The sequence below is a fragment of the Lepus europaeus genome, chromosome 13 (assembly GCF_033115175.1).
Source record: "Lepus europaeus isolate LE1 chromosome 13, mLepTim1.pri, whole genome shotgun sequence".
Taxonomy (NCBI): domain Eukaryota; kingdom Metazoa; phylum Chordata; class Mammalia; order Lagomorpha; family Leporidae; genus Lepus; species Lepus europaeus.
The window spans coordinates 76130944-76154575 of NC_084839.1; the positions used below are offsets into that span (position 1 = coordinate 76130944).

Here is a 23632-nt window from a genome sequence, read left to right on the forward strand (position 1 = left end):
TTCTGAGAAGTCATCACACCATTTCTGCAGTGTCTATTCCATTATACCTCCCAACCAGCAATATAAAGGGATTCCGATTTCTCAGTATCCAAACCCATCCTTGGTATTTTCTGTTGCTTCCATAGCAGCCATTCTGATGACTGTGAAGTGGTATCTCACTGTGGTTTTCAAGTGCATTTCTGCAGTGATATTGAACAGCCTTTCCTGTACTTCTTGGTATTGTGTGTCTTTTGGAGAAATCTCTATTCAAATCATTTATCCATACTTTAATTAGATTATTTGTTTTGCTTTTTCATTGAGTTATAAGAGTTCATTTTAAATAGACAGGAAAATAATTTGTTAACAGATAATCTGATTCATACATATTTTCTCAAATTTTGTGAGCTACCTTTTCTCTATCTGTTGATAGTTTTTTTTGATGCACAAAAGTTTAATTGAAGTTGAGCTTTTTTTCTTTCTGTAGTTTATACTTGTGTTGTAACAAAGAAATCATTGCCCAATCAAATTTTGTCGAAGTCTTGCTTATTTTCTTCTAAAGGTTTTGTAGTTTTGGGTCTTAGATTTAGATTCCTTCCTTCCTTTATAACATACTTTTAATTTACACGGTAGTCAACAGTCAAGAGCTAAATGGTGTTCTGTATGGGCACGAGGTCATTGTTTTGCATATAGATCTGCTGTTTCTAGGATCACTTGTTGAAAAGACTGCCCTTCATTGAGTGATCTTAGCACTGCCCTGGAAAATCACTTGCTCTTATATGTGAGGGTCTGTTTCTGAATTTTAGTCCATTAGCCTGTATATTTGTCTTTGTGCTAGTACTACACTATTTTGATCACTGTAGCTTTATGGTAAATTGAGAGTCAGGATGTGTGAGGCCTCTAACTCTGTTTTTTTTCCAGATTATTTTGGCTATTTGGATAACTTCATTGTCCATGGTAACTTTAGGATGAATTTTTTTTTTTTTTTTTTTTTGCAAAAACAAACAGGCATTGGGATTTTGATACTACTCATGTACATGGGGTGAATGTCCATTTATTTGTTTTTTTATAGTGACATTTTGGAATTTTCAGCATGCAAGCCTTTTGCCTCCGTGCCTGAGTTTATTCCTAAATATTTTATTCATTTTGAAGCTGTTTTAAATGGAGTTGTTTCTTGAATTTCCTTTTAGGATGTTTATCACTTCTGTCTAGAAACACAAAAGATAGATACATTTTTATTTTCTATCCTGCAACTTGAGGATTTTCTACATATCATATCATTTATAGAAATAATTTTACCTATTCTTTCACAATTTGAATTCATTTTGTTTCTTGCCTACATGCTCTGAATGGGACTTCCAGAACTATGTTGAGTAATGGGCATTTTCAACTTGATCCTCATCTTAAAGGAAAAGATTTCAGTTTTTCCTCGTTGAGCGTAATGTTGGCCATGATTTTGAAAAGCTTAATTAAGATGGAAAAAATTAGAAAATTATTTGATAATTCTAAGACTTAAAGAATGGTTTTATCATAGGACCTAGCAGTTGCAGTGTTGGACATGCATCGACAGTAATAAAAACTTACATTTACTCAAAAATGCATGCAATAATATGTGTACCAGTTTCCTTAAAACCAGCTAAAAATGGAACCTGCACAAGGATCTTCATTGGAAAAACTGTTAAACTGGCAGAGCTGAAAACAAGACTACTATTTAACAAGGAAATAATGCAATAGCTGGATAAACCTTAAGGAAATTATGCTAAGTGAAAAACATCTGTCTCAGAAGAGTATATACAGACTGATTTCATTTAGATAGCATTCTTGAAGTGACTTTACAGGGATGGAAAGCAGCAGCTCCTGGGTGTTGAGAATGAACTGAATGGTATGAAGTGTGACAGAAACTTGGGAGATAGTACAGTTCTGTCAATTGTGGTAGTAGTTACATGAAACTACATGTGTGATGAAATTGCATGAAACTTAAATGCACAGAATGCATGAATAACTGAAGAAATACCAACCGTGTTTATGGATTTTACTAATTCCAATCTGCTGCATTTATTGTTGTATATGGTTATACAAGATGCTGACCCTGGGGAAGGTGAGGTAAAGGGTCCATAGGACATCCCTGTACATATTGATTCTATCACTTCCATGCCACTTTGTGTCTTTGTGTTTTCTTTTTGCCTTCATTTAAAAAAAAATTACCTAATATACATCTTGAAATATTTTGTCTAGCTGCTTTTGACTACCAATGTTACATTGCTTAATGAAATTCTTTTTGGCTATTCTTTCCTGTCCTGCATTTTGGGAAAGTTTAAATAGCATTGAAGTTAGCACTTTTATTTTTTTTAATGGTTTAGTTAATCCCTCTAGACACTAGCTGTACTTACTAAAGGTTTTTTTTTTTTTTTTCTTTTGAGGAACTCATTCTTAACAGATTTCTTTCTCTCATGCAAATGAGACTCTTTAGATTATTTAAAATCTCCTGATCAGGTTTAGTAAATTGTGTTTTGCTAGAAAGTTGGATCATTCAGGCTTTCAAATCTATTTACATGTGTTTGAGGAAAGCTGGTTTGTAAAACTTTAAATTTATGTTTTCTGAGGTATTTAAATTTTACCTTTTTTTAACCTTTCAGTATTTGTTTTCTCCTATTCATAGCACCTTAATTACCAAAATGGGGCAGAATGCACTTCGTTTACATTTAATTACGAAGAGCCATTTTAAGTCTTCCATTTTGTAAAATGTCATCACATGATGTTATCATTGTCCACTTTGTATGACCCTACATGGTCTGAATAAATCACTTGTGAAAGTTTTTCACTACATTTTGCCACATTTCTACCTATAGGAATATAGACTTGAAGTCTTAAAAATGCATTAGATTTTAGATGTATATAAGGAAGGAAACTAAGATAAGTAACAAGCTGAAAAGTCAATATAAATATATTGATTCTTTGTTTTCCTCTGAACAAAGGGAAACAGAAAGGTCTTACATGCTGCATTTATTTAAAGATTTCTGATGCATCATAATTTACTTTGTCTTATAATAAATATTTGAAAGACATATAGTATTAAATATATGACCTAACTGAAGACCCAATGTGAAAATAATAGGGGGATAGTTTGGAAGAATAAAGACAATTACTGTCATACCATATATTGTATATTCCATCATAAATCAAGGGCCAGAAACACATAAGCCAATGAAATTCTGAAATTGTGGACAGTTCCAGGTTGTGAGAAATAATTATTTTTCAAAATGCTAAACTGGATTAAAAAATGAAACAGTGTAATGGACATGGTATGGAGGAAATGCAGATGCATTTATTTTTTGACTGTGCTTGAAGCTTATAATTTATCACTTAAGGTATGGATAAGTGTTGATCATTTTTGGTAAATTGTAACATGGGAATGGCAATACTTCCTTGCTACTGTTGCTACGAAGATAAAATGAAGTAGTGTATATATATTATCAAGTGCATTATAAGGATTTATATGTTGAATTTCTATTGATCTTAGGGTGATCATCTTTTGTGGCAGCCATTTGGGGAGTGAGCCAACGGAAGGAAGACCTTTCTCTCTGCCTCTCTCTCCCTCACTGTCTGTCGCTCTACCTGTCAAATTCTAAAAAATGGAAATTAATGTAAAGGATGAAATGTGAACATGCACATCAAAATAGGGGAAAATATTCTTCAAAATGAATAGAAGTGGACTATTAACATGAAAACATGGTCAGCGCCAAATGAAGCCCAAAACCATAGTCCTAGACAAAAGAGAGGATAGTTTTGTCTGTTTCATGGATTTCTAATTCTGTTGTGTATGTTGTTTTAGAGGTAAAGGCCCATTGAAAAATACATCTGATGTCATTAATGCTGCCAAGAAAATTGCTGAAGCAGGTTCTCGAATGGACAAATTAGCCCGCGCTGTGGCTGATCAGGTAATACAAGCACGAAGAGCTGGGCACATGCTGAGTGGAATTGTTAATTAGCACTTGGTTCTGTAATCAGTTTTATGTACACTATAAAGTGCTTCTGAAGAACAAACTGTGGAGCATCACTACTATTTTACATACCAGCGTCTGACTCTGCTCACATACTAAGATGATAACGAAGTTAGATGCTGCTCCGGAGAGAGGCTTATGGCCATGACCAAAATTCCTTAAGTAAGAAAAGCACCCAAGACTTAGGAGATACAGCCTCCTAGTGTCATGCTTAACCCTAGGCTTCACCAGAAAAAGTCAGTTACTCTAAAGAATGGGGGAGGAGTGAGAATGAAAGCAGTTTACTTTCATTCTTGGGGTCTTGCTTAAATATCATCTTTAATAGAAATTTGTAATTAAAACTCCCCTTTAAAATATACTTTATATTGGTTTACATGTTTTGAAAAATACATTGGGGTTGGGAAGCACCCTCATGTCAGACCAGCTAGCTATAAATTTGGACATCCATACACAGTATCCTTAGGATTTTTTTATTGATCATTTTTTAATACTTATTTGAAAGAGAATATCTCCCGAGATCTATCCACTGATTTATGGCCCAAATGCCTACAATGGCCAAGGCTTAGCGAGGGCTGGGCCTTGCCAAAGCCAGAGGCCAGGAACTCAATCCAGGTCTTCCTGTGGGTGGCAAAGACTCTAGTACTTGAACCATCCTCTGCTGCCTTCCCAAGGTACAAATTTAATAGGAACCTGGGTTGGAAGCAATGTAGCTAGGACTTGAACCCAGGCACTCTGTGGGATGTAGGTGTTCCAACTTGTGGTATAAATGGTGTGAAGCAATATCTATTCTTGAAAAAGTTCTCAAGTTTATTTCTTTCCTTTCCTTTCTCTGCTGTTCCCAGGGAATTTTAGTTTAGTTTTTTTTTTTTTTTTTTTTTTTTTTTTTTTTTTTTTTTTTTTAGTTAGTGAATAATAGAAGACAAAGAGCAACCAGCCTCATAGGCAGGGCATTAGATTAGCAGAGGTTTATCAATGTAATGGACTATGATGCGATGGTTTAAGTAATGGAAGGCAAAGGACTACACCTTGACAAGAAAAGTGAGCTAAGGGTTGGAAGATGAAGGAATAAAAGCATAGGTTGGGAGATTTGTCATGGCACCATGTTTTTAAGTGTGGTAATAGGAAAGTAGAACTTTCCCTCTTATTATTTAATATTGATCTCAAAATAAGGATGTTCTTCATGATTCATAGTAATTTGTACTCTGACATAAATTCATTATACACATGATCAAGAAATTTTAACAGACTCAAAGACATCAGAGGTAAATGATATTCTCAGTGTCTGTTATGCTTGTAGATAAAAATAGTTCCGTCTCACCTGAATCTTTGAGTTTATTTCCACAGTTATCATTTTATGTGGCTTCAGCTGGGACTCTAAAATCCTTGGCTAAACATCTTAGTGCAGAAGTGTTGCATTTTTTCTAAGGGTACTTTAGGCAATTGGCTTTTCCAGATAACTGAAGATTATCTTTTTATCGCCAGTGGTTTACACGTGAACCACTTCAAATGGAATGTATCTTAAAATACCACGTAAGCTTCTGGAACAAAAGTATATATTATGTACATGAGTTTCCTTGTTAGAGTCCCCACCACAGTGATGCACTCTGGAGATGCTGAGACATACAGGATTACTTTCTTCTTCATAGATTGCCTTAGTCCTATGATTTCTGTGTCTTTGTGCTGCTTATTTTCGGTTTCCTCCCTCCCTCATTAGTATTGGGGTTGGTCCTTTAAACATTTGCTACTGCAGCTCACATCCCAGGCTCTACAATCCTTCAGATGCTTAAACTACTGCACTTAAAATAAGATCCAATAAATCCTCAGTTAGCTTTCATTTACATATAGTAGGGCTAATCTGAGAGAATGTTTTTTACTTTAGAGTTTTTGAGAAACATTGATTCGCAGAGATAACTCTTTATTACCCCATTTAAGAATTGCCCCCTTCCCACCCACACAAAAAGAGAGACATAAAATTTCTAGGAGTTGAGAACCAAATCATTGTTATTGCTAATTTCAGAGCAGTATGAACTGTCAAGCTACACAGCCTAAGCTGAGCTTCTGTTCACAATTTCATATCTGTTCCAGAAAGTTCATGCAAAAGAGAGGTGAGACAATGAACTTGCTTGAATGTAAGTACACAGACCAATCGCCGGCCTAGAAAGAATGCTCTTCTTGTCTGCAAAGGTTGCAGGGACCTAGGATGTATGCAGTGAGTAGACACAGGTGACTCTGGGAAGACTTGTTAGAAAGGACTTCTTCCTGAGAAGACACATGAGTGCGACTTGAATGGCTTTTCCCTTATCCTTTGAATCTCAATGGCTGAAAGTGTTTAGGTTGCTCAAATTCAGCAGTTTTCGTTTTGATTTTCATTCCTGATTTAAAATTTTTAGACACTTATTTACAAAAATGAGGCAACATGAAGCATAGCCCCGAACAGTTGTGCTAAGTGGAAAACAAAGCATACATAATATACCAAGACTGTAAATTATTTTTGAGACTATGTCTGAGCATTTGAATGCTCTTCATGGCTGACTTCTGGTGCCCATTTTTGAGGCATTTGTACTGTCAATAGCTATGAAATTACTTGTGTCTTTTTATTAATGTTTTAAACTTCATAGGTCATGTCTTTGTTAAAATCCACATCTGCTTCCTATGTTTCTTGGACCATCATGCCTTTTTTATGCCTGTGTTAACTGCATTGAATTCAATGAGCAATGTCAAGCAGTAGGGTGGTTACCTTCATATTGCCTGAAAATATTTTGTGAAGATTTGAGACATGCATGCAGTATAAACCTTTTACTGACAATTGTATTTTTAATTACTATTACACTGAGATAGAACTGTCAGTTTAGGGGCTGGCATTGTGGTGTAGTAGGTAAAGCCATCTGCAATGCTGGCATCCTATACGGGCAATTGTACGTGTGCTTCACTTCTGATCCGGCTCCCTGCTAAAAGCAGTGGAAGATGGCCCAAATGCTTGAGCCCCTACCACTCACATGGAAGACCCAGATGAAGCTCCTGGCTCTGACTTTTGGCCCAGTCCCAGCCACTGTGGCCATCTGGGGAGTAAAGCAGTAGATGGAAGATTCATTTTCTCTCTCTCTCTCGCTCTCTCTCTCCTGGTGTAACTCTACCTTTCAAATAGATAAGTTCTTTTAAAAAAAAAAAAAGATTTTGTTTAATTTACTACAAAGCTTTTGTATCAAAATCTTTGTCAGCTCTCTGGGGAGACATCATTGTAAAGATAATTCCTTCCAGTATATGGGCCTCTAGCGTAGAATAAATATTACAGGCTTAAGTACATGTAGGAAGCAAATAAACAGTTCGAGAGATTGCTTCTTGATACATAGTGGAAAAAAAACACATTGTAAGTGTTGTATATGAAAGAAACTCCATCATTGTCTATTCTGTACATGGTGACATGAAGCCACTGCCTTTACAGTGTTGATGAAACCATGTCCTTCCTTAAGCTTGAAGGACATGTAGCACAGTCTTCCTGCCAAGGTCTTACTCCAAAAAGATGGCATACTTTTAGTCTCTAGGTACTTAGTTCTTAAAATATTTCAACAAGGATCTGGTGAATGTAAATTTTTTTTACAAGTGCCAAATTGGAGTCGGAACAATTTAATGAGTGGTCTGGAAGCAGCTCAAGCCTAATCTTTGATAGCAATAGAAATATGTCAATTACTTAGTAGCCATTGGTTTAAAGTCTCAGATATGTTTTAGGGAGTCATATAAATGTCTCTGGAAGCATTCAGCTAAGCCTAGGTTGTATTTTATGGATGTCTACTCAAGTCACAATGAGAATTCAAATTCCCTAGTCAGTGTCTGTATTATGGTACATCTCTTGAAGGGCTCTGTTGAAACTCTTATGAACTCATCTCAACTGGCTTCAAATTCTTTCTGTCCAAACTGTTTCTCTTACAGTGGTCATGAACCATTTCGGAGTTTCTCATTTTAATGAAGCTCATTATGTTGCTAAGCTTTTGATAAATATTACAATCTGAAAGTCTTCATTTAGTGAATGATGTGTTTCTTAGAAAACTCAAATGAACAAATTGACTTTTTTTCTCCAACTAATTGAATTGAAATGCTCTCCTACGTTATAATGGAGAGATTGCTACACAGAGCAAGTTAATTTGTCATTCAGTGCTTGGATTTTCTTCATTGAAATAGCTTTTCATATAGTGAAAGTTGGACAAAAGTAGGAGAAAAACTATAAAATATTTAGTCTTCTTTACAGTTGAGAATATAACTCCTAAAAATATTCGTGAACAGAAACAGAAGTCTACAGCAAGCCTTTAAGAAAGACCTTCAGTGCCTTTTTTATTAAATTGTATCAAAAAAGAGCTAGCCATTCTAAAATGTTTTTTTGTTGTAAGATTTTATTTGAGAGGTATAGTTAAATAGAAAGAAGGAGAGACAGAGAGGTCTTCCACCTGCTGGTTCACTCCCCAGATGGCTTCAAAAAACGGAGCTGGGCCCAATCTGAAGTTAGGAGCTGCTTCTATGTCTCCCACGTGGGTGCAGGGGCCCAAGCACTTGGGCCATTTTCTACTGCTTTCCCAGGCTGTAGCAGAGAGCAGGATCAGAAGAGAAGCAGCGGGGTCTCAAACGGGCACCCATACAGGCTGCTGGTGCCGCAGGTGGAGGTCTAGCCCAGTACACCAGTGTGCTGACCCCCAAGTTAGCCATTACAAACCACTGACTGTGATCCTTCAAAAATGCACTACGAAGAAGCTAAGTTAAATGAATTTAATTAAGGCATATAACACTGAAACCTTTGCTTCTTGTATCTCTGATATAGCAAGTGTCTGAAGAGTAGGTACTAATTGAGATTGCTTTTTTTGTTTTACAGTGTCCTGATTCAGCATGTAAGCAGGATTTATTAGCCTACCTTCAACGAATTGCCTTGTATTGCCATCAACTTAATATCTGCAGCAAAGTGAAGGCAGAAGTGCAGAATCTGGGAGGAGAGCTCATTGTATCAGGGGTAAGCCGGGACTTGGGCTTCACAATGTTAAGTTCTCACTGTTGTACTTCAAAGCAAGCATTCTTGGCAACAGTACTGCTAAAAACACCAAACTGCAATGATTTCAGAGTTTTTTAAGTAAATGTTATCACCATTATTTCAGACCTTACAACAACTCAGAAAGAGCAATTTGATTTTCCAATTACCCCGTGTTTATACTAGCCTTGTAAAATCACCATTCCTCACAAGAAAACTAATTTCATAGCCTGGGAAATCATTGCCAAGCTGTGACTATTACAATTATTTGGGGCTCTGTATATTTACTCACTGTAAGTGTACTTTGCTTTGTTAAAGCTACTAATTTTTATTCTCTGTTCAGAAGCCAACCTCTCTATGTGTGGATTGTCTTCACATATTAGAGATGATGGAAAACAATAGGAATTCATTCATCAGGTTCCAATGCATACTAGGTTATCAATAATCCCTGAAAGCCAGAAGATGTTGGAATTTAATATAGGTTGATGTGCTGTTGCCAAAACCCAATATACTTGTCAGACACTAACAATTATATATCCTTTCCTCAGTCACTTCACTGTTTCCCTTCTCATGAAAATATAAATTATCTAAATCATTTTCATCAAATACATAGAAAGGAGAAATTCAAGAAATATTTAGAGAAACCACGATTTCTTGGCAAGATTTGCAAATGTATGTATTGAGATTCTTCACCTTGGCTTTTCCTCCCCCAGTCCCTTTTTCTCAACACAGGGTGCCATTTATTGTAAATTATCTGCAAGTTCAGAAATGTGGCTCTGTCACCTTTGGTTCTTTTCCCAGCCAACTGTCATGCTGCCATCCTAAGTGTGGTATTATCAGGAACATGCCATTATTGTCACAGAGAATGCCTTGAGAAAATCAGGCTTGTCATGAGACTAAATTTTTCTGGAATCTACTTTTGCAAATTTAGTAGTTTGACCATTTTGTTTAAAAAAAGGTGTAAGAATCATTCTTGTACCCAATGTTTTAGTTACGAATTGGTGTGGCTTGTGGAAAACATAACTGGGAAAAGAACTGATCTGGCTTGCATGAAGATACCATCTGGAAAGCTTGTTCCATGCAGTCCTACCTGCAAGCCCCATCAAGTGGCTATTTTGTGCTTCTTCCCAAAGCACAGTCACCTCTTTGCTTTTCCAAAAAGATCCTGCTTCAACATTCTTCTACAACCAAAAGCAATCTGTCTTGCAATGTGTCCTTTCTGCCAAGATGATAATTGCCAAGATTCTCTGGCTAAGGAGTTATCAAAACATTGCATCTCCCTTGCTTCCTTTCTTATCTTCAGCCTTGATGGCATAGTTTCCCATTCCACTCAGCTTTCATGTCCATCTGTGTATGGCACCTGTGGACCTGAGTGCTTTTTGTTCAGCTTGCCTTGTGTGCTTTCATTTGTTACTTTCCCAATCTTGTTATTTACGTGGATGCACAAAGCATCTTTGTGGATCTCTGACTCCGCAACCTCATCTGGGTGATATTTTACCGGCAGAGCTGCTCTCCACCGTCCTCTCAGTTCCCATTGTTCGTCACTGCCACCAGACTTCATTTCCATTGTCTTTCCCTCATGTAGCTGTAGTCCAAACCATCACTGGCTTTTATCACTCGCACTGCTGGCATTTGCAGAGGTGTTTGACATTGAGAACACCATCAAGAAGCCTGTTTCCTTCCTTGAGTCTTATTGGCACAGTTCATAAATCCTTGCATGAGAGAAGGCTTCTTTTAGAGGAATGTTATGCACCTTTATAATAATTCTAAGTCGAATGCATTATAAAAGTTTGCTATGTATTGCTCAGTGATTGGCCTGCTCTGGGCCTCCTCATGATTTTATCCAAGCTTGATTGCTGTGTGGTGCCACACCTGCATCTGTAGTCTGCTGTCTTTACTGCTTCTGCCTCCATCTGATTCTTCATCCTCCTGCACTGATGGCAAATGGAGAAAAAAAATCAATATCAATATTGTGCAAAATAGCCACAACTGATGGCTTCTAAGTCAAAAGAGTCAAGAACGTGAGACTCCATACACACAAAGTTTCAGTGATTTTGCCAAGAAAGTTGCATTCATGCTTTGGATGCCATTTATTTTATTGTCTAGCATGACAAAGTTGCTGCATTATTTCGGAAGAAGCCATTGTAGACGACAGTGTAGTGAAAAACCAAAAAGGAAATACTTGAATCTTCTGTCCCTATTCCTTACGTGTTTTTACACATGGGAATCAGTGCTGTGGCTTCTTCTCTAAAACATCATAGAAATCAAAGTACCAACAAAAGCAAAAGAGATTTGGACAGATTATTTCCATTTTGCCCTGAAAAAAATTAGATTTAAAAATAGAGAGCCATGTTTTCATTGTATCATTCTGACATGATGAACATATGTTAAACAAGATGCACAATTACACATCCTGTCAGCATGTTTGTTTTATGTAATTCTTTGTACAAACTGGGGAAGTCAGGTTGTGTTGTGTCTTCGACAGATTACAGGGGGAAATCAGTACAAAAGCTCTCCTTGAGTCATGCTGGGGAAGTCCAGGATGTGTCTTTGTATGCTCATTTACAACACTGCCAAGAAGCCCCATTAGTTTTTTGGTTGGCAGTATTTTTTTTTTTCAATTCATTGGCTTAAACCATTATTAGCAGCTTAAATGTGTCATTCTTATTAAATCTCAAAATAGACCATGCATTGGTGAGTCAGTTCAACCTGGTTACTAAGGAAATAATGGGATAGAAAAAGGGTTTTTAATTGATGGAAAGAAGAAACGTGAATATGAGTAGGGGGCACTGAGTTCAGAAAATTCAACACCAGTTAATTTATAAACTGTTAGCTTGTTTGAGCATTTGTTTAGAGTCTTAAGCCAGTTGATATGCTTTTTGGAAAAAAAGAATTTTGAAGAGAAGGAAGGAAGGAGGGTATAGGGAAGAGGCATAAAAAGGGAACAAAGGAAAGAGAACCTTAATCAGATCATATCATAAACTAGCTTATTACAGATAATGTCCAGTCAGTGTGACAGCATTATATCATCATGGGAAGAAGGTTGAGTTAGACTTTCCAAAGTATGTAAATATTATTTTGTATGCATATAAGTACCAATGCACTGATAGGGAAATCATTTGGATAGTAAATTGTCATATTTTGACTAATTGTTATTAAGGTTCAGAGGATTTAATGGATACTTTAAGGTAAAAGTAGAGACTTGCACATAGATCTGGAATAGTAAAAATCACTCCATGACCTTTGTTTATCTACTATCTTAGTTTAGCTACTCAAAGATTTATGTTTTGTATATTATTGCAAACAAGATTGGAAAAGCAGATGAAAAGCCTTCCAGTTAGGCATACCGAACACGAAGTGTTCAGATAAAACTGCTAAAGATCATCAAAAAATTTAAGTTCAAATCCAATAGGCACTCCATTATAACTATAAAGCCAGAGCACAGGAGAAGTAGTCCTGCTTTCACCAGGAATTTGGCCAGAGGTGGAAGGACTTGGATGTAGCTTATACCTGATGTACATGTAAATGGTTAAAAAAAAAATTGAATAGTTTATTATATATAAATTTTCTGCATAATAACAAAATACATGAGCAGAGTTTGGAGATGAGATAACAGTAACCTAAGTCCTCGTGCTGGTTGAATGGAGCCCTTGTCAATTCTCGAGCAATGGAGACACTTGTCCTAATATGCACATGTTTATCGGCCATTTAAATTTTCCCTGTCCAAATCTGAATCACTCTCATTGGGGTTTTAGAAAGAAGCTGGACAAGGTAAGCAGATACAATTTGTGAAATTGATAGGATTTGAATTGGTAAAGTAAAAATTAGAGAAGAAAGGATTAATTATAGATAATTGTTATTGTCTATATCACATCACTCAAAACATTTTGACACTAAAACAACATGAATATTTTTCATGATAGATAAAAAAATTCATACATATGCTGAAAACTTTAAAATAGTCAAATCAATCCTACTTGACCCTGGCAGATTAGCAAGACTACATATAGGAATTGTTATTTACCTTCTAACTTCCTCAATAGTTAATAAAATCAAGACCTGACTATACAGATGATAAATGTGACCTATCTGATCCAATACAATTTTGGGAAAGAAAAAATGGATGTCATATTTATACATATATAAAAATGTGGTTTTCAATGACAACTTTAATTGAAACAATTCTATAATCTCCCTGTCTATAAAAAAATGCCAGAGTCTTCTAACGGGATGAAAGTCATTGCAATAAGCATTGTACAAACCTAATTGTGCAAACCTGCACTTCATGAAATACCCCACCCCCACTTTTTTTTTTTTTTTGTATTTTGTATTTTCTGATTCTGTCTAGAGTCAATTCTTGGCTCGCGTCAGTGATCAAAGTGTAGTAAAGGGAAAAATATCTAAATTGCTAGCCTAGATGTGGATACAGAATGCATTTCTATGCTTCGTTTAAACAAAAGGAGATGTGATCAGGCATTCATAGCTGTTCAAAGGAATTTTATCCAGAAGGTAGCTACTAACTATTTTGACTTAAAAAGACCTTTTCTAATCTAGGGAAAGTTGGAATGTTCAGATCTAGAGAGAGTAAAATAAAACAAGCTGAGATTATAAAGTTGAATCAATAGTGAAGATTGTCAGAAACAAAATGATACAGGTACTTATCATTTATAGAATTAAAGTAGTTCTTGGCTAATAAAATGAGTTGTTATATGAGTCCATCTTTCTCCCACCTGTTCTCCAAAGTTTTTTGCTAGTAAAATATTAAAATCTGGTTTCTAGATTAGGTCCTCCTTTGTTATATTCATATCAGTATATGTGGTTATTGATTTTTTTTTTTGGAAAAGCCCTGTAGGGGAAACAGCCCTTAAGTGGTTTTTAGTGAAAATTCATTATCCAAGGATGATGAAAATGACATTGAACCTACTACAGACATTTATTTTTAGAAGAAATGGGAAATTCATAGGAATTTTAAAAAGTACCGTAAACATCTTCGTGGTGTCAGGCATCCTAGAAAGTATTTTTTGTCAGTTGCCCCGCACCTGTATGTTACCTGGAGACCTGGATGGGCCTACTTTTCATCTACTCAGGTAGTTGATTTGATTGCCTCACATGATCTTTTGGGCGGAGTTACTTGTATTTTATTTGGAGTACATAATTTTTTAATAGCAGAAGGTGTTAGTAACTTTAGGAAAACTAAGGCTATTACTTAAGATTCCATCATTGAACTTTGATCCCTTTGAGTCTTCAAAGTCTTAAGTTTTGAGAGCCTCTAATCAAATAAGAGGCAAATAATTGATACCTTAATCTTTGATTAATTAATGCCATAGATTCTAGTTGTATCCTGAGGATTTTTTGGCAGCCAATTAAGTAATACATTGTGAAAACATGGAAACTGGATAAATAGGAAGCACTCGGATGAGAAAAGATTACGTATGTTTTGAGATCTCTGAAAGCCAGGCAAACCTATTTAAGAAATACTGCTTTTCCCATAAGGCTTAGTATAATTTTGAGTATCGGTTCATAGAATAATTGTCTGATATTACCCTAAGATGTTTTGTATGTTATATAATTTAAAAATCTTACTTTAAATACTTAAGGCTCAGAATTGTCTCAGAAACCATTTTACTTGACACTCTCTATCTTGAACCAGTTTTAGATATGCAAGAGCCATCCAGATGTACCTGCTCCCTTATATTGAATGAAGTAATTACGGGATGCTAAAGTTTTGATTGAATGCATTTGCTTGGAAGTGCTGTCTATAAATATAGACCCTGCTTTCTGATTTTCCTCTATACACTGGTAGATTATTTAAAATTGGTTAAATAAATCTATTATGATTTTTCTTCTTCCTATTTGGACTTGTCCCAAGAATTCTTGGATATACAGCTATTGAAGAAAAAAGTTAAAATGTGGACAAGTTGATATAAAGAAATATAAAAAGGTAAAGAAGAAGACAGATAATAAATTATCCAGTAAAGCTTATCTAGGGATTACAGTATGGATTTTGCACATCTTTCCATTCCCTTAGAAGGACAAGACTAAAATAAGACTCCGTAGCAAAACTGAGGCAGGGTTTTTTATTCAGTACTAGATTGGATAAAATTTTGATAATGTTTTTTGATAAAGAGATCTGTGTTTCCACAAGTAGCTTCTAATAACCAAGTAAGAATCGGGGCTTAACAGGTTTCCATTTATTTCCTGCTCACCAAAGGATATTTTCAGATTCCTTGAACTCAGCATTTTTATTATATCCTTACTTATATAAAAGGCACAGTGATAAATACTGGTTGAGTCAGGGTATTATCTCTAATACCAAAGAATTTATTTTAAAAGAATACAAATTTTTTGTGCATTGTATTTTTATTAGCCTCTATAGTGAATGTTTATTTTTTCCATTTAGTGTCTCAGGTTACATAAATGTCTAAGGTTCTTGGCTCAAAAGCAGGGTATCTGTTGTTAATGGCTATCTCTGTATACACTGTTTTTTTGGTTCACGACATTCTAGAAATAAAATTGTGTTTAACATACTGTCGTCTACATTCTGTCCCTACAGCTTACTTCGTCAAGTGCTTTCTGCAGTCTAATTTAAATGATTTATAAAATATGGTTGTGATCACAGCTCTTAGAAGAGAAGTACATGCCACGTTACAGCCCATGTACCTTATAAATAAGAAAGGCTTCTGGATGGGCAATACGGAGTTTTCTTAGTTCAGAATCCTTTAGCTGATTCAAGACACATTGTCTGACTCTATCTTGAACAGTCATTTTCCTTCTGAGCAATAAATACATTTCAGATACTTCATCCTGGTCCTATTTCCTTGAGGACAAGCTTTCTTAATTTAGACTTTTAATCTTTTCTTTTATCATCAATGCTATGTCTTATTTTATTACTTTTTTCCAAATACCTTCATCTGTGCAGATGCCTTGCTGATATTGAACTCGATTGGAACTCCTTCAAATCTGTATAACCTGTCTCTTGACCTCGTTCATCCATTTTATTTGGCAAATCTATTTTGCAACTGAGAAAGAATGTCTTGGAGAAGTTCCAGTCAGCCTCATTTCCTAAGAATCATGTACTCTTTTTCAGCTAAAGTTTCTGTATGTTAGACACTACTATAAAAGAAAATCAAAACATGATCTCTTTATCTAGGAACTCCTAGTTCCAATCTGCTGCTATGAACATTTATTGGAACCTCTGTTATTGAAGTGTTTCTCTTCCATAATGACATTTCGGTCCACTTGTCTGACAACTGCCTGATCATGTCTTCCACATTGAATTACTTTGTAATTTGTAAAGTATTTGACCTGCCTTTTCACAATTCTTCATATTGAAAAATTAATTTTTTTCACCCCAAATAAAAATTTTAAGCCAGTCTTGTGATAATGATGCAGCAATAATAAGATCTCTTGACTACAGAAATCTTAATCATTTCATATCTTGAAGCCTTAAAGGGCTACTCATTCATTTATGGTATATTTGGTGAGTTATGTGGTAAATCTAGTCACAGTGAGACTGACTTTTCATGAGCAACGTCAAGAGGCTAGACCCTGAGAAGATTTAGAAAGTTCATGATCCTGGCTTTTCATCCTATTTCAATTACAGTTTTGTTCTTTTAATATCATAACTAAAAGCATTATCACAACCAATCATATTAAATTCAGCACTGAAAGGTCAGCACAGTTCACCACTTGGCATCCTTTTGATGCAGCCTAGTTTTGCATTGGGTTCCTGAAGTCTTTCTCCATTTCCAAATAAATAATAGGTAAATAATAAGAAAAATACCAATAGATTATAATCTGATTTCAAGTTGTTATACTTCAATATTTAAAAGTGTTTAATAATTCCATTTTTATTCTAACATTGAGATAAGTGGATTGTTTTTCTTGGGTAGTAAAAATCAGTTTATTGGAAGAATGGTCAAGTGCATAATTAAACTTAATGACCTCTAAATTTTTTTAGGTTAGATGATCCCAGTATTTTCTAATATATAGTATATTTGAAACTGATATACAATGGTAACTAACATTCTCTACAATCAGAAAATATGAGATGCCTAATTTATAAAATCAAATGAGACTATTGTAAATTATTAACAAGCAAAGATAAGCCAATTAGTCAATGATCTACCATGCAAAAATTGAGAAAAACAAAACGGTTAGGCCACTAATTGCAAAATCTTACACAAAGGAAGCTGTTAAATATGTAATTTGAATTTAAACTAGAGTACAGAACATGGAAATAGAATACATGGCTTGATTCCTCTAAGAAAGGACCAAAAAAAGTCAAAATCAGAAGTATTTCTTCTTAAGGATGGATACTTGTTTTTCTGTTGTCTTCATTTTTTAAAAAGTTTATTGTGAAGTGAAATATGGAAATAATGCTACTAAATTCATAATTAGTTTTAATTTAGTAGCTTCTGTGTTTCAAATTGCTCCCTAATCTGCCAATTTTGCTCAATTTTAAATTGCAATCACTACAATGCATTTATATATTTAGTAACCTAAGAATTGAATGAGGAAAAAAACTATGGGCTTAAAATTTCAACTGCGCATGGAAATAGGCTTTGAGTTTTACACACGGAACCATGAATCGCAAGCTATTATTTTCTATCTTCTAAGATATTTTCTGTAGCAAGGGATGGTTTCACTTTTCGTATATTCCACTAAACAGATCACAGTCTGGCTTCTATGTGAATGCATTAAGGTCTTTCTGCTCCTCCTATCACCCATTACTTTAGTTTTACTGTAATGCTTACTTGGTAACTTTGATTATTTCATATTTTTGAACTTCCAAGTCACAATTTGAAAAACATACACATTATCATACCCTGTGTCTGATTTACCTTATGAATTCCAGTCAGACATGAAATAGATCTATGACTGGAGCAGAATTCCTTGTGACAAAAATGTTTTGTCAGCATCCTTGAGCCACATGTTGACCTCTGAGAGTGACAATGTAGAGCAGTCTTAGGATAACGGAAATCATGCTATCAGCTTTTTAAAAGCAGTTTTCAAGGTGGGCTTTAACTACTCCTTTTAGATGTATATTACCTGTAGCACACACAGAAAAACTTACAATTTTCTATAATATTTTATAATGAATCTTAAAAATTATAAGGTAGAAATTAGCATTGGTTATTGGCTTATCTTTTGCATTATGGTCCTTGTACAACCCATCCTTGGGTACAAAAGTGACGAGTAAGAAGAGCTGCAGTTCTAGGCATAATGACTGCTTTAGTCCTACAGTGATCCCAGAGAATGAGGTAAGTATCCCTTGAGTATGGTATGCTGGCCAAGCGTGCCAAGGCCGAGAGCTTGACGAAGGTCACACAGCAGGGCACTGGAACCTTGAAGAAAGGCAGCTGTGAACCCTCCACGTGGTTTGTTCCAGGCTTTAAGAGCTGCAGCCCTTGCTTTCTCTTGGTGATCTTCAAATGCTTTAAATAGTGGATGCATCCTTTTGAATCCCAACATGATTGTCCCTTACCATGTCTGAAAAGGCAGGATGCTTCTTCATCCTCCTCCCAGATTGTCCCTTTGCCTGTTCAAGAGCCAATGAGGAATCCAAAAGGCCTGGCAGGTTAATTCAAGAAGGCCCCACTGTATCTCTTTCGGTGCCTAATTCTTTCATTTACCTCTTTCTCCCAATAACCCATTCCCTCTTCCACCTCCCTAACCCCTTCCCAAGTAGGGTACGTTTTTTTTTTTCTCTTGCTTTCTCTCTCACGCTCTCTTTTCTGTATCTCTCGGAAATCAGACAGGAGTTCAGAGCACTTTCACTACCTTTTATGAGGTAGATTGTGATGTCATAGATGGGGGCAGGGCTAGTCAACTTTCTACCCACCTCCCAACCTGTGCTGAGGGAGCTCCGATCGGGAGTGGAAGCAGTGATTCCTCCATGGTGAGTAACTTCCTTTCTAATCTAATGCCTCTCACTTTAATCATTGATTCTGAAGATGGGGGTGGGGGATCCAAGGAAGTGAGATGTATCTACTGGAGCCCTCCTTACTTCCTATTAATCAACTTTGGGCAAAGGATCCATTTGTTAATTCTTTAAAGGGCTCAGGGATTCTACAGCACTGATAAGAAATACTCTTCAACTGTGATCTAAACTTGAAGTGAAAAAGGTATTTTCATTCCTTTATTTCTCAGTCTTACTTGCCATTGAGACTGAAAGTCATGACCTATGTGGAATGAATCCATTCTGTAGACTTTTTGTGAGGTTCTGTAAGGAAAGCTGGGCAGAAGGATGTAGTCTTGCTTGGTAGATGTCAGGGTCTTAGGATATCCTTTATTGATGTTTACCAGAGAGTCAGTTGGCTTTTCTAACATTGTGGGGACAAAAATGTAAGGCAACCAATACATGAGGATTATCAACTAACTTTGTTTTGTTGTAAATAAGTAATAACTTCCTACTACATTCACTAAATGTTCAATATCAAAAAAGTCAGTGTTTCTGCAACTGTAAAGCTGCAGCCCTTTCAAGGTCACAATTAAATTTGCTCATTTGTTTGGTTGCGTGTCATGACCTTGATGCTGTTTTGGTAGTTAAGAAGTTGAAAAGTTATTGTTCTTTGTTTCATTTGGGTTTCTAATACTGATTAGTTCTTTTATATGCCTTAGTATTTACAAGGAAAAATCAACTGGAGTGTACATGTTTTCTCACTTTCTTGTTCTATTCTGGGTACTTACTAAAAATGTCACTATGTAAGCTTTTATGTGTTAGGATAAACATAGACCTGGTTAAATCTTTAGGGGTACCAAAGCATCAGGGTAAATGTTTCCAAAAGGGTTTGACCATTTGCATGGACACCCTGTTACTTTTCATGAGGTATGATAAAGGCACCCTGGTATGGATCATAGGCATTATGAAAAGTGTAAATCTCTAGTGGAATAGCCATGTATAAACATTGATGTTGGAAAATTGGGAGTAGTTGAAAAGGAAGTGCTTTTTCATCAAAAGCTTCCTAGTATGTGTAGATCACATCCCAATATTATGTGTTTTTATAGTGAACGGCATTTGAGCTACTGCCCTTACCTTTTGGCCTCCTGAAAGGTGGGTGGGGTGGGTTCTGAAGTTGTTTTCCCACCTCGGTTTTCTAACCTGAAGTAGCAACTGCAGGGACGAAGATTTCAGGCTCAGCGAGGGAAAATAGGACCATAACTTGATAATAGGATGTGGGTAATTCTCATCTGCAGTCAACATAATACTGCAATGTGGGCAACACTGCCAAAGTCTGGTATGTTGGGTTAAGCCACTGAGTCTCTGACCTGCCTTCCATTAAAAGTACTAGACCCTGGAAACCCAGGTAGAAGCAAATCTCCAGTGCCAGAACACTCTGATGTCTAATCATAGCTCAAGTCTTTAATGTCTTTTATCAACCCCTCATACAGCTGCCAGGTAAGAAATGCTCATATCTTACAAACTCTTGGAACACAATCATCCTTAAACTTCGTGAGTTAAGAACGGTTGTATTGTGCACTTGTGCAAACTCAAAGTCTCATGGAATGCATTGTGCATGCACTTGTTTATTTTCATGTGCATGTTTCATTTATAGTGGTGCTCAGTGTTTTTTTAAATCCATTTTGTATGTATTGAAGTTATAATTTAAAAATACATACATATATTGTACACTAAATGAGACAGTTGAGGTATAACAGAAGCTGTATTAATTTGGGGTCTGAACACTGTATGCCACTCTTACTTCTGTCATTGACTGGTTAGGTAACTCAAAGCAAATTAGAAGGAGATATTGTAAAGAGTTCCTGTTCAAATATCCTATGGATTTACAAGGATATGTGTAAAAGAAAAGGACTGAATAGTCCATGAGATATAGCCCTTACATTCGACTTAATTATTAAAATCAAATAAACATAGTCTAACCTAGGGCTTAACATGTACACTCTAGCTAAGGTTGCATTACTTGATTAATTATAGATGGATAGACAGCCTATTTTTTTTTAAATAAAGATTGTATTTATTTCCAAGAGTTATGGCAGAGAGGTCTTCCATCTACTGGTTAACTCCCCAAGTGGTCGTAATGGCCAGATTTGATATGAAGCCAGGAGCTTCTTCCAGGTCTACCACCTGGATGCAGGATCCCAAGCACTTGGGCAGTCCTCCGCTGCTTTCCTAGGTGTGTTAGTAGAGAGCTGGACTGGAAGTGGAGCAGCCAGGACTCAAACCAGCGCACTTACGTGATGCTGACGTTGCAGACCAGGGTTTTAACCCACTGTGCCATGGCACCAGCTCCACCTGTGTTATTTAAAATGCACAGTATCAATTAACTATAAACAAGTTAGAAATGTATGAATTGCATCTGAAGCACTACAGAATGCATGAGAGGTATGTGATATGTGTTTATTTGGAAAACAGTTCTTAGTTTGCCTCCTTTATGTTCTAATGATTTGAGATTTAAAAATACCCTTATCTCACAGGAAAGAGATGGAGCTGGTCACATTGGGGGCTCTGAAATTCAAATGACTTATGCCATGTTGCTGTAATTCATGAGTAGTAGTTTTTTTTTTTTTTTTTTTTTTGACAAGCAGATTTAGTGAGAGAGAGGCAGAAAGAAAGGTCTTCCTTCTTTGGTTCATCCCCAAAATGGCCTGTTGGGCCTGCGCACCTGAAGCCAGCTGCTACCTCCTGGTTTCCCATGCGGGTGCAGGGCCCAAGCACTTGGGCCATCCTCCACTGCCTTCCAGGGCCACAGCAGAGAGCTGGACTGGAAGAGGAGCAACCGGGACTAGAACCTGGGGTGCCGGCCCATGGGTAGTATTCTATGGAGATAGAAGTGGGTCCTGGCTCCTGAATTTGAGGAACATGTGACCATTTGGAGGAGTTTAGTGATAGGCCAAATGCTAACTCAGAAGTAAAAATAAAAAGTGCTTACAAAGAACTAAGACATATACCTGTGATCTGGATGAATGGCATAGCTTTGTGAAAATTGAGACATTTAGCTGACTTTGAAGCGAGTGGTTGGGATTTGTGTTACTGTGTAGCAGAAGATCAGGAAAGAATTCTAAGTTTACAGGACCACAGACTTGCTAATGGAGCTCAGGCTATATTGCTTTCAATCCAATGTGCATGCAGAGAAAACAAGAGAAGTCTTTGCTTTTAGTTTCCCTGAACACTCATTCCAGTAACCATGTGCTGACTTCAGAAGCTAAGATAGACCTGATAGGAATGATCGCTTTTATTATATATAAAGTCAGGCAGTCATTTTCTCAATATGTAAAGGCACAGATACAACTATGAAAGCAAGAGGAAGACTAACCCTCAGTCTATTTTGTGAGTGGAAATGGATTAGCATTTTGGAGTAATTGTCAGGCTTAGTAAACTTAAGAGAGTGATGGGAATTTCCACAAGATAAGGAGCCAGGATCTGTTTTCTAAACAGAAGCTACTCTGTACAGTAAGAAAGAATCCTGCAGCCCCATTTTTACAGCTCGGATAGAGAGTTGATAGGACTTAAACAGTAAGAAAAATTTCATATAATTTTCCAAGTCTGTTTTCCATATACACTTGGAAAAAGATTATGGATTTGGGCATGGTTCACCCATATTGACAATAAGGACATGGTTTAGATCACCCAGTGAAAGGTCTCTTAATTCCTATTCTGAGATAAAAATTAACTTGTAGAATTCAATTTAGGAAATCATTTTGTCTACTTGGGAACTACAAAGTGCTGAGGTTCAAGTAACTAATTTTCCATAATTAAATGATGGTAGAGACATTAGGATTATCAATCTAGAGGCAAGGCAACATGTGTCGTCTTCTACCCCAAACTGTCCCTAAAGTAATCAGTAAATGTTTATTGAATATTTAACATTTGCTATGCACTATCAATGTACTATATATTCATAGATGAAACAGATACAAATCAATACTTTATGATGGAATATAATAATCACTAAAATATATGCAAAATAATTTCTCTATTCATGGAGCAAGCCTTGTTAAAGGAATAATTTACTTTTTGAGCCTTTAGGGTTATGGAATTGATGGTTTTCAGGTAGAGATGGACAGAGAGGAGCATTCATATCTTATAGACTGACTAGACCTGAAAGTGACAGAGAGGAAAAGATGAAATCAGGAAAGTGGTTTGGGGCTGGGTGTCAAAAATTTTTTCTGCCCTACACTGCTGTTAGTGTTTTTCAAAATGAGCCAAGTTATCTGCATCCCAAACTGAAGAAAGAGTGAAAGGAGGCTATTAAAATGCAGAATCCTGCACCAAAGTGTACACTCTTGACATCAGGATTAGTATCTTTTCCCACCCCCAGATGCACCCCAGTTGATTCACTTACACCCCACATTTTCAGAACCCCTGCAAGGCAACAAACCCGACTCATGTTTCTAATTTCTTACAAAAAGTTTCAAAAAAATATTAAGAGGTTTGGGAAAGATAGGAGTAACAAGTTATATATCCTTGAGACAATGTGTGTCAATTTTGATTATTAAATATAAAGAATGACTAAGTGAGGCCATTAAATCTGCTTGAAGGAAAGGTGTGAAACTGTTAACATTTAAGAGGCTGTTTTTCATCTTTCCTTGCTGTGTTTCAATGTCAGAAGTCAATGAAGATGGAAGGTAAGTAGTTGTAAACCTTCCAACTTATGCCAAGACAAAACAGCCCACCACACAAAGA

General features: G+C 36.2%; 1 protein-coding gene across 1 annotated transcript in view; it reads left to right on the forward strand.

Moving 5' to 3' along the window:
• The window catches only part of CTNNA2 (catenin alpha 2), a 1271675-nt gene that overhangs the window by 1224834 nt on the left and 23209 nt on the right, over window positions 1–23632 (forward strand). Inside the window, exons 16-17 of the mRNA XM_062208724.1 lie at window positions 3809–3914; window positions 8836–8970. Of these exons, the coding sequence (XP_062064708.1) occupies window positions 3809–3914; window positions 8836–8970 (241 nt within the window). The remainder of the gene's footprint in view (window positions 1–3808; window positions 3915–8835; window positions 8971–23632) is intronic.